Genomic DNA, 12,778 nt, shown 5'->3' on the forward strand with positions numbered 1-12,778 from the left:
TGAGGCCTTTCTTTCTGGTAAGAGCAGGAAGTAAGTCAATTACAAACAGCTGGAAGCCAACCACTTTGCTTACCACATGGAGAAAAAGTCTGTAGTAAGAGGTTTTAATGCCAAACAGGGGCAAGCAGAGATTTAAAATGAATGAAAGGAGAGCACGTCCTGAAGACATTACTTGAACCTGTTGAATCAGTTGAGCCTAAGATGTTAAACAGATAAAAAGAACAGATGTCCGACATACTCTACACTCTTGGAATCTCTACTTATATGAGCAAACATTTAATTACCATTTTACTTAAGCTAATTTGAATTAGCACCCTAATAAATATATAAATCTAATAAAGATATGTGTGTGTGTGTGTGTGTGTGTGTGTGTATAGAAAGAGAGAATCTAAAGAGAGAATTGGTAACTAGAGTGGCTTCAAGAAGACAGAATCAGGACCAGTGGGTACCAGCTCAAGGGGGATAGGTGCTGAGCCTCATAGAGAGAGCTGTCAAAGTCAGAGCACTAATTAGAATGAAATGGATTCCACTTGAACAGAGTAATTACTAATCCCTGGAGTTTTCAAGTAGAGGTGACGTAGGTACCATGTTATAGAGGAGATTCACCCTTTGGGTAGAGGGTTTCAGTAGAAAAGCTTTAAGGTTCCTTAAACTCTGATATTCTATAATTCCCCAAAGACAAAATACAACTAGAGGTAGTATCACTGGAGAAATATTATCCACTATAAATTTATTTTCAAAAAATTCTTAGGCTGGGTACTGACCCAGGAAAAATAATCTGTTCACAGAAGATACCATAAACAAGCTCATACTACATTAGTAATTAACAAATTTTAGAAGAGGCCAAAGGAAAGTTATTAGGTGGTAAACTGTAAAATTGTTTTGAGATGAAATAAGAGGACTTGACCCATTTCAGAAAAAATGATGATGGACAAATGCAGTAATTTTAGAGATATAAAGGAAACATTAAAGTACCTAGCTAAATCTCCAGACTCTGAAACATGAATTTCATACTTAGATATGGCAGTAAATGTAATATATTCTATTATATGAAAAAAGAGAAAATTTAGAATTCTTAGCACAGTTTTGCCTTTCAGTAACATATTAGTGAGTCATATCCAGTTACTACTACCCTTTTAGTTCTAGCATGCTACAAAATAGGAAGGGAAAATATATAATTATTCCTCATCTACATATTTACATGAACTATCTGGATGCTTAGAATCCTAAAGAATGAAAAAAAAAAGAGGAACTTAAGGGTTCTAAAATGGTACACTTCATAGATGGTATACTTAAACAATGTTTTTATCATCCAGAATTGAAACAAATTAAATAGTAAAAAGGTGAGGGGCTGATGACCACCTTTTACAACTTCTTACAACTTTAACATTATGAATTAATGATAGAATATTTTTCCTCTATGAGTTAAAGACCCATCAATTTTTCTATCCTGTACTTGGAAATCAGTCATTTTAAAAAACAATTATGTACTTTAGAAATTCAACGAAAGGAAAATTTATTACTAAAGTCAGATGAATCTGCAAAGAATTAACAGCTCACTGCTGAAAGACATCAAAAGAGAATAAGTGTTTTATTCATGAAATACAATAGTTTCTCTGAACAAAGAAGGAGATACTATTTGCAATATAGTTAGAGGTGCCAAACAAATTCAAGTGGACCTCAAGGAAGATATATGAAGAAATAAAAGTACAATGTCATGGTAATAGTACAATAGATTACAATCCTGGTTCACAATTTTCACTTAGATATTGAGAATGAACTCTGTGTGCTAATGTATTATTTCCTTTTAGTTAATAATATAAACTGCTTTTGATATTTTTATATTAATGATACCATACAAAATAAGAGAAAATGCGTTAAGCATGAAGAAGTTAATGAAAAGATTTTAAAAAGATGATGCTAGGAAAAGACAAGATCCCACCTCATTGCAAAATATCATTTACTTTTTACCTTTATCAGGGTAAAAACATAAACATATATATTAAAATTTGTGTACATATTACTTTTTTCAAAATTACAAATTAAGAATTACATCTATTGGGCTTTAATTCTTTCTGGTTTAGAAATCTTACATAAAGTATTTTACTTTGAAAAACAATAAAACTCGTAAAAACGTTCCTTTGGCAATTCTATTTGAACTGAAATTGCTTGGCTTGTTTTGAAAAGCTCATCATAACCTTTCTTTTCCCTTAAAAAAGGTTTTAGGCTTTCTCAACCATACTTTAACCTTAAGGATTTCTAACAATCTTCTGACATTTATGGAGCTTTAAAATTTCAAAATTTACCATTCAAATTGAAATATTGAGGAAATAGAAACTTGCATTCTGAAATCAAATAATTTGCATTATATTGCTCATTTATGAAAATTATATTCTCTAAATGTTGGGCAAGGGTGTGTATGAAACGAGTATTTTTAGCAGAATTGAAAATCAAGACAATAAGATCATATCCCTCATAAAATAACACAAATATATATTTAAGAACCCCAAAATAAAATCAGGTAGCCACTGTGTGGAATCTGGAACCTGGTAAATTTATCCTAAATGTATTGGATTTGAGCATTATAGTTCTTTGTTTAATAATGCTGCTAATGAAAAGTTTTATATACATCTGTATACATATTTGTATAGCAAATGGACCTAAGCACTACTGTTATATCTTTTTCTCTCCTTCTAAATTTTGAGATCTTTACAGTTGAAAACACAAGAAGATGGACAAAAAAAAAATAGAAATGTGAAAATATGCATTTTAGGTTCAGGGTCACTGAAGATTAGGACAAAAATAATTATAACTCTGCCTTATCTACCACTCTTTATCCATACAAGGTAACAGGTTCCCTTCCCTCTCAAGAACAGGAGTGGGTGCCCAAATTTGCAGTAATTCCAAATCAAGTGCAGCAACAGCATTTTTAGTTTGCTTAACTTCCCATCCCAACCTTTTAACAGCCAAGTGACTGCCTCCTTAAAAAACACTGCTGAGTGGGTGCATAAGCCAGTTCTATTTGCCAGCTGTAGAGAGTTCTCTCAAAGCTTGTGGTTATGGGTAAATGAATTCCATCATTGTTTTTTTCTGTAACTAAGAAGAGGGGGAAAAAACCAAACTCTCTTATATTTATTGTAGCCTGGCAATGGTGATATATGTGTGACATATTTTCACCCTTGAAGTACAAAAGTACTTTAGAAATTGGCCAGTACCTTACTGAAATTGACAGATGACTGATGGAAGGTTATAATATACTCTGTCTCATGCATATTCTACGGAAACCTCTAGCTGAAAATATATGGGAAATTTCTCTCTAACAAGAAAAATTCTTTAAGACAAGCTTAAAGGGTCCCAACATTTGGATTCTAAAGTTTCACAGAATTTCTATGACATAAATGGTATAGGATTTCAAATGAAGAAGAAAATCTTAATAGTGTTTCACTTAAATATTTTCAGTGAAATGTGTCTGCATGTGAAATATTTAGTTTTATATCATTCACTACTTCACTCTGTTTTCACATTGTTTCACTTTCTTTTATCTCTCTCTTTCACCAGAATTCTATCTAGTAATATGTTTTAATCACTAGAGCCACTCTTGTACTTGCTAATTCATTAGTTTCAGTCTACTTCTCTTAAGTAATCATCAGAAAGGCTGTTAAAATTTAAGATACAGATGGCACAAAAGCAGCATGACTGAGTAAGAACACTATGAATTGAGTGTTGGACTCTAGTAACAATTTTGGGTTTTTTTTTCTTTTTACTTTTGTGACCTTAAAGAAGACAATTAATCTTTTTAAACTTTTACTTTCTCACCTGGAAATTAAAAGAATTGAATCAAGTGATCTCTAAACTCCCCTTCAGCCATCATCCTCTAAAATGTTTATGACAGCCCTGCAAAAGTTAGCTAGATGTCCCTGCAAAACTGCCACAGCTCTTTATACTGCAACAGATGGCAGACGGTACAGGAAAATGCTTAGCATTCAGAGTAGCTAGTTGGCTCCAGGAAAATAAATACAATAAACACTCACCTTTCAGACTGTACAACTTTTTATTATTGAAAGGGCTGGACTAAATTTTACTTTAGTAATACCTATGAGAAAAAAAAAGACTTCCCACTCAAACTAACCAGGTAAAGGATATTTACAGGAAAAAGACTTACATAAGAAGATAAGCTAACACCATCAAATAGCTTAAAAATATATAGTATTCTTTTCCTTAAAGCAAGTCTTTTTGTGAAAAGGTTTTTGATGACAAATTCAATTTCTTTAATAAATACGGGTTATTCAGATTTTCCATTTGTTCTGTGTCAGTTTTGGTATGTTGTCTTTTTTCAAGAATTTGTCCATTTCATCTCAGTTATTGAATGTGGTAGGCCTGAACTTATTCATATAATCTTTTCTCCTTTTAATGTCTATAGAATATATAGTGATTCCACTTCTTTCATTTTTAATATTGGTAATTTGTGTTTTATCTCTTTTTCTTAGTTTTGTTAGGAGCTTACAAATTCTACTAATCTTTTCAAAGAACCAACTTTTGGCTTTCTTAATTTGCTTTATTGTTTCTGTTTTTTTATTTCATTGCTTTCTGTTCTTATCCCTATAATGAATGTTACACGTGCATTTAAAAAAAAAAAACGTATCTTCTACATTTGTTGGTTGTAGTCTACAAACGTTAATTAGTTCAAATCAGTTGACGGTTTGTTCAAATCTGCTATGTTGTCATTTACTCTTTTTACTAATTTTCCTATCAATTACTAAAAGACATGTAAAAAAATTCCAGTCATAATTATGCAGTTGTCCATTTTATTCTTTAATCCTGTCAATTTCTGCTTTATTTGTGTTAAAGCTCTATTATTAAGTCATACACACTTAGGATTATTATCTAATTCTGATTAATTCATTCTTTTACAATTATGAAGTGTCCTCTTTATGTCTGGAAATCGTCCTTGAAGTCTACTTTGATATATAGCCACCCTAGCACTCTTCTGCTAGCTTTTTTTCATTGTGTGTCTTTTCTCTAACCTTTTACTTCCAATTAATGTCTTTTTATGCTCATCTCTTATAAACAGCATAGAGTTGGTTCTTGCTTTTTTATCCATCCTGACAAGCTCTTACTTTTAACAGCATGTTTATTCTGTATATGAAATATAAATGTTGGTACAGTTGGGTTTAAGTCTACCATTTTACTATTTTTTTTTTATTCACCCATTATATGTTCTCCCTTTCCTGTCTTCTTTTGGGATAACCAAATAGTTTTTGATATTCCATTTTAGTTTTCGTATTATCTTTTAGGTTTATCTTTTTGTATTAGTGGTTGCTATGGGAATTATAATTTGCTTTCCTACCACACTCTACTTAGAGTTAATACCATTACACATAAAATGAAAGAAACTTGCAAAAGTATAAGTCCATTATTTTGCTAGCATTGTCATATATATTTTTGCATCTACCTACTTATAAGTACCATCATAATGTTATGATTTTGCCTAAAATGTTCAATTTAAAAATAATTGGAAAAAATATTCTTTTTCATATATTTTCATCATATATTTTCTATGTTCAATGTTCTTTATGTCTTCCTGTAGATTCAAATATATAACAGGTGTCATTTCTCTCAGCATGAAGAGCTTCCTTTAACATTTGTGAAAAACAGATCAGTTGGCAGTATATTCTCATTTCTTTAATTTAGCTGAAAATTTCTTTTTTCAACCTCAATGCTGTGAGATAGTTTCACTAGATACAGAATTATCAGTTGATAATCTCTTTCTTTTAGCACTTTAAATATATAATTTCATTGCCTTCTGGTCTGCATCATTTCCAGTGAGAAGACGTCCATCATTCTCAGAATTGTAACCCTTTGTACAATGTGTATTTTTACCTGCTGGTTATTTCAAAGGTTTTTCTTTGCCTTTAATTCTCAACTCTTTACCTATGATATGACTACGTGTTTTTTCTCGTGTTTATCTTGCTTAGATGTGATATCTTCTTGGACGCATAAAGATGTTTTTCATTAAATTTGGAAATCTCCAGCTATTCTTTCTTTTTTATATAAATGTATTTATTTTATTAATTTATTTTTGGCTTGTTGGGTCTTCGTTGCTGCACGTGGGCTTTCTCTAGTTGTGACGAGCGGGGGCTACTCTTCATTGCAGTGCGTGGGCTTCTCATTGTGGTGGCTTCTCTTGTTGCAGAGCACAGGCTCTAGGTGCATGGGCTTCAGTAGTTGTGGCCTGTGGGCTCAGTAGTTGTGGCTTGTGGGTTCTAGAGCACAGGCTCAGTAGTTGTGGCGCACAGGCTTAGTTGCTCCATGGCATGTGGGATCTTCCCAGACCAGGGCTCGAACCCATGCCACCTGCACTGGCAGGCGGATTCTTAACCACTGCGCCACCAGGGAAGCCCCCAGCTACTATTTCTTCAACTACTTTTTCTGCCTTATTCTAGTTCTCTTCTTCTGAGACTCCAATTCACATATGAAAGACCACTTGATATTAATTTATAGGCCCATCAGGCTTTGTTCATTTTGTTCTCAATCAATCGTTTTGTTTAGATTAGTCTATAGATCTACAAGTTTACTAATCTTCTCTACTGCCTTCTCCAATATGGTGTTCAACCATTCAATGAAATTTTCACATCAGATACGTTATTTCTCAGTTCCAGAACTTTCATTTGATTATTGTCCTTACATTTTCCATTTATGCACTGGGATTCTCTATTATTAGGAACATCTTTTTCTTTAAGTTCTTGAACATTTATAATAACTACTTTCAAGCTCTTGTCTGCTAATTCTAACATTTGGGATATCTTTTTCTTTGATGTAACCCAGATTTTCCTGTTTCTTAACATGTCTAACATCTTATTTGTTGTGTACTAGACATTGTACATTGTAGGGATTGTGGATTATGTTACTGTCCTTGAAAGAATGTTGATTGTTTTTTAATTCTAGGTGGTAGCTAAGTTACTGGTTTATCATCTTGAACTTGTTGAGGCTAAGTTTTATGCTTTTGTTAGGGTAAATCTGTTTGTTTCATCCCTTGTACTAAGGTGAATTCCTTAGTCCTGGGGTATAATCTCCACTCCGTAGGTGCTGGCCTTCTAAGATTTCCATGGAGAGATTGAGGTGTTTACTAAATCCTGTCATCTGAAAGGACTTAAACTCCAATTTCTGTCTCCCTCCATGGTGAACAGCAACTGAGAACTCTGCCTAGGCTTTAAATTCCACAAATGTAAGGAGTCTCTCTTGTTCACCCCGTCCTTAGCATCTAATACAGCAGGTGCTTAATGTTTCTTGTTAAATGAATAAACTGTGAAAGACTGAAAGAAAATTTTCTGATCAGGACAAGACACAATCTGTTTTTCCTTTTCCTCTGGAAATTGTTCATTGGTTCAGTTATATTTTCTGAGTGTCTACTACATTGTTGGGATTGTGCCATGAGCTATAGATAGAAATGTTAACAGAATCAACTACCCCTGCTCTCACAGAACTTGAAATTTTAGCCAGGGATCATTCTGGCATAATTAACTTATAGTATGTAGCAATGACTGCAAGTAAAGGACCTACGTTTGAATCCAGCTCTATCACAAACTAGCTGATTGACCCTAAGTGAAATATTCAACCTCAGTTTACCCATCAGTAAAATGGTGATAATAAAATACATCATGTGTTGTTATGGGAGTTGTATGAAAGTACCTCGTACAAACTAAGCACAGAATGAGTGCTACTACTAATGAAGTTAGCTATTACTAAATATATTATGAGACTAACTCTCAGAAAACATCTAATCTTAAACTGGATATTTATTTATTGGAGGTTTAAACAATTGTTTGGCATTATTTCACAGTCATATTTGGCCAAGATTTACCATATAGTGCAATTCCATAATACTTGAACCCTAGAGTCAGATGTATTTGGGAATTCAGATTTTGTTTCAAAGTCTAGGAAATTAATATAGCATGTATACCATATATTATATAACATTTAAGTAAAGTCTGGGGCAGTGTCCCATCATTGAACATATTAATATTAACTGGCTAATATAATTAATGTTAATATGTATGCTAAGTATGAATATTCACATGAAGTGGGAAAAGTAGAGACTATGAGTAATCATGATCACTTATTACTTCAGGTCAGGTTTTGACACTAAGAGTTTTGGCATCACCTTAGGTGACATCAACTTTCAGTTTCTGGAGCTTTCCAGATTTCGGAATTGTGAATGAGGGATTATGGACCACACCTTTTGAGTAACTGAGAGAGGGAATTAAGAAGGATGTCAAGTAAGAGAAGGTAGCCTGAATAATATATTTGAATAAACCTGTATTTACTAGGGGTAAGTTTTCCAAACTGGTTACTCTGACAAACTTCAGTCTCCAAGGTCTACCCTTTTGCTATTTTCATCTATATGGCTTGACACAGAGCTTTGCACTGAGTCAGTACAAAAATAATATCTGGTGAATTAATAAATTAATGTATTACCAGTGAAAAAGAAAGCACAGGTCTGAAACCTGTCCTTTTCAGAAACTTCACTGTTAATTTTCCATAATCCCTTCTTTCCATCTCACTCTCCAATCTATCTCACAAAATCAGTAATTTTTTCACAAACGTTTGTCAACAAATTTGCTACACAAAGAAGCGGAGCAATCTTAAGAATGCCTCATAGAGTCACTGAAAGGCATGCTGTACCATAGTGAATTGCAGGACATAGTTTCTAATAAACAAAACTGCTGAAACATCATACAGTACTGTTTATAATGCTTTTACTTGCCACTGCAAAGTAAACCTACAGCCTGGTCTACTGAAGGAGCATTAATACACTCAAAAAAATAAGAATTTTTTATCTTTGCCTTAGTCAAATTAAATGGGAACTTTGAAAAAGATACGTTGAAAACTTGAGCTTTCAACAACCTACATTTCTTTAAACCAGATACTTAAGTCAGGATAAAACCAAAAGCAAGCATATTAATTTAAACTTTTCTGCTATCATATAAAAGATATACCTGGGTTGTGGCTTTGATTCTGGCTTGACAGACTGTTGTTCTTTTTTGATAAAACTTTTCTAGAATAAGAGAAAGAAGAATTGACACAATTAGGAAAACAACTTCATTGTCTACAAAATCTTAATTCCATTGATGTTCTATTATATTATCAAAGGAAGAAACAACTGATCCATCAAAATATATAAGCCTAAACATTGATATAAGTATATATTATAAACCTAAACACTTATATAAATAAGTAAGTATACTCAGAGGAGTATGATCACAGAACCTCCTCCAGCATCTTTTGGCCCCCAGGAATACAATTCCTTCTGATCATTTCAGTGAGCAAATATCCATAAAAATCTACTACAGATAACAATTTATTTATTTAATTACTTATTTGCCCTCTGTCTTATAAAAAGTTTTAAGGTAGCTTACAAAAAATATAGTATGTATGAAAAAAGAAAAAAAAAGAATATCAAGTTGAAGGGAAAATACGGATAGAAAAATAATGTCAAGTGTTTTCTGATACTGCTTACTGTGTTACACAGATCTGCCTTTCAAATTCCCAGCTATCAAAGTGTTACAGACTGAACTGTGTTCCGCTAAAAGTCATATGTTGAAGCCCTAATCCCCAAATGTGACTATATTTGGAGATAAGGCCTTTCAAGAGGTAATTAAGGTTAAATGAGGTCATAAGGGTGAGGCTCTAATCCAATAGGACTGGTGACCTTATAAGAAGAAGAAGAGATGACAGGGGCATGTCTGCACAAAGAAAAGGCCATGTGAGGACACAGCAAGAAGCAGCCATCTATAAGCCAAGGAGAGAAGCCTCAGGAAAAACCAACTTTGCCCTAGAACTGTGAGAAAATTAATTTCCGTTGTGTCAGCCGCCCAGTCTATACTATAGTATTATGGCAGGCCTGGCAAACTAAAACACAAAGTAACAAAGAAAACACAGTAGTTCTAACATTCACAATGTCTATAAGAGAAGTAAACTTATTTTCTGTGAAAAATTTCTTCCATGAGTCCTTCAAAAGAAGCCTGGGATAGTGTAATGGTCAGTTTCAACAGCATCTCTTCAACAATGACACTTGAGAGTTTACTATGGATCTTTTACACAGTCCTTCAATGTCAGTCAACAGTTGAAAGAACAACTTAGGAGGATGATTCTCCAAGATCTCAAAATAACTGGGTCATTCCCTTTCTGGTCATTCGGTGTAATCCAAAGGTTAAACTGATACCTAGAGGCATTGCATATCCATTTTATAATCTGCTATGACAATTATTTTGCCCAAAATAGCTTTTGAAAAAATGGCCTCAGATAAGAGGAATTTGAGGTAATCTTGACAATGAGTAAAGGTTAACGGATTTTGGATTGTTGGTGTTGTCTTCCCTCTCAGACTGTATAAGAAGTCGGTGCCGGAAAGTGCCTTGGCTATTGATGTGCTCCTGATACCACAACGAAAATACTTATTTTACTTTTGCTTTAAAGTTGCCAATAGGGACTTCCCTGGTGGCACAGTGGTTAAGAATGTGCCCACCAGGGCTTCCCTTGTGGTGCAGTGCTTAAGAATCTGCCTGCCAATGCAGGGGACATGGGTTTGAGCCCCGGTCTGGGAAGATCCCACATGCCGTGGAGCAACTAAGCCCATGTGCCACAACTACTGAGCCTGCGCTCTAGAGCCCATGAGCCACAACTACTGAAGCCCTCATGCCTACAGCCCGTGCTCTGCAACAAGAGAAGCCACCGCAATGAGAAGCCCACACACTGCAACAAAGAGTAGCCCCTGCTCACCGCAACAAGAGAAGGCCCGCACGCAGAAATGAAGACCCAATGCAGCCAAAAATAAAATAACAATTAATTTTTTTAAAAAGAATCTGCCTACCAATGCAGGGGACATGGGTTCAATCCCTGGTCCAGGAAGATCCCACATGCCACAGAGCAACTAAGCCTATGCGCCATAACTACAGAGCCTGCGCTCTAGAGTCCTCATGCCACAACTACTGAAGCCCGCATGCCTAGAGCCCACACTCCGCAACGAGAAGCCACCGCAATGAAAAGCCCATGCACCGCAACCAAGAGCAGCCCCGCTCGCGACAACTAGAGAAAGTCCATGCACAGCAATGAAGACCCAACGCAGCCAAAAATAAATAGACAAACAAACAAACAAATAAATAAATAAATAAATTTGTTTATTTAAAAACATAAAGTTGCTAATATGTATTTAACCACTATTTGGCAACTGAAGCCAAAGAAGTCTCTTCTATAAAATCTCAGGATATATAAAGAGTAAGTGTAAAGATGAAATGTGGAAGAAATTTTTATTTGTATTGCAAAAATACTCAGTTTTAAGACACAGAGTGATTGTTTCAAATACAAGTTTCACTCTGTCCTATAGTGAGTGCTCTCTCGGATGCAGTCTGACTTGTATATGTAAACTTGTATTTCATGCCATTCATTTTTTAAGACTGAAGTTTAACTTCTTCTACCGTTATGTTAGAATGCAAGAATAACCTTGAGAATTAATTTGCATCATCTCTCAACTGTTACTTTTAGAATTCCCTGATCATGTTTTCTTTTTCAAAGCATTCACCCTCAAAAATACTGTAGGGCTTCCCTGGTTGCGCAGTGGTTGAGAGTCCACCTGCCGATGCAGGGGACACGGGTTCGTGCTCCGGCCTGGGAAGATCCCACATGCCGCGGAGCGGCTGGGCCCATGAGCCATGGCCGCTGAGCCTGCAAGTCCAGAGCCTGTGCTCCGCAACGGGAAAGGCCACAACAGTGAGAGGTCCACATACCATAGAAAATAATAATAATAATAATACTGTACTTTTTAAAACTTATGTGCAACATGTAGGTGATAATAAAACATGAAGAAGCACCTATATTTTAAATATTGCTCTCAAGATGTTCCATGACATATATTCATGGCTAGAAAAAATACTCATGGTTACAAAAATTATTTTTTAACCTATGTAGTCCATACTTTTGCACACAGCAAAGTGCTTGGTTGGAACACACTGTCCTTATGTGATACCACTATTTACACTTGCCAACTAAATTTTTGTAACTGCTTCCTTCTTGGCCAGACTAACTGAGATGGGCATATTCTGCATCATGAAAGGTGTCAAATATCAAGGCCACTAAGCAAAACAGTCTCAGACAAACATTCTTGAGGATTTTTCTTAATAAAATGTTCTATGATATTTTTCCAGTTACCTCTGTTGTGTCTTTTTCTTCCTACCTACCATAATTAGAAACCGGTGGGGGGGGGGGGAGTTTGGTCACCTTTCTGTGAAGTCAATAGCAGTCCTTTTCTTTAAGGGGTCCTGGGGTTTTTTTTCTAAGTCTTAGTTTTCTCCATACTTATATATTAAAATCTCAAGTCCATTCTGCCTTGATGTTTCAATTCCATTCTCTCTCAAAATGTTTCTTCTTTCCACAGCTGCCAGCTGCTTCTCTAGACTTCTTCAAGATCCTACTCTTTCCATGACAATGCATTGGAAGCGACACATTCTAAATACTTGGATAATGATGTAAGTCACTTATTAAATACTCATGTCAAAATTTTCCAATTTTTTTAACAACCTGTGTGAATTTATTTTAAACCTTTTTCAGACTCCTTTCTCCCACATATTTTCTCAAATCCCACAACTTAACTGGCACCAACTTCTGATAATTCACATAATATTACATCTCAAGCTTCTTTTTAGAAGCAGCTACCTAATCCACCAATTCCCCCTTGTTTCCAAATCTCATCTGGAATTTATTTTTTCCTTTTGACAATGCTGCTAAT

General features: G+C 34.8%; 1 protein-coding gene across 1 annotated transcript in view; it reads right to left on the bottom strand.

Annotated features, from left to right (window-relative positions):
• Nucleotides 1-12,778, bottom strand: part of IQCM (IQ motif containing M) — a gene marked incomplete at both ends in the record, with an annotated part of 364,405 nt that overhangs the window by 231,460 nt on the left and 120,167 nt on the right. Inside the window, one exon of the mRNA XM_081217168.1 lies at nt 8,997-9,055. Within this exon, the coding sequence (XP_081073294.1) occupies nt 8,997-9,055 (59 nt within the window). The remainder of the gene's footprint in view (nt 1-8,996; nt 9,056-12,778) is intronic.

This window comes from Mesoplodon bidens (assembly GCF_964165515.1).
Source record: "Mesoplodon bidens genome assembly, chromosome: 1".
Taxonomy (NCBI): Eukaryota; Metazoa; Chordata; class Mammalia; order Artiodactyla; family Ziphiidae; genus Mesoplodon; species Mesoplodon bidens.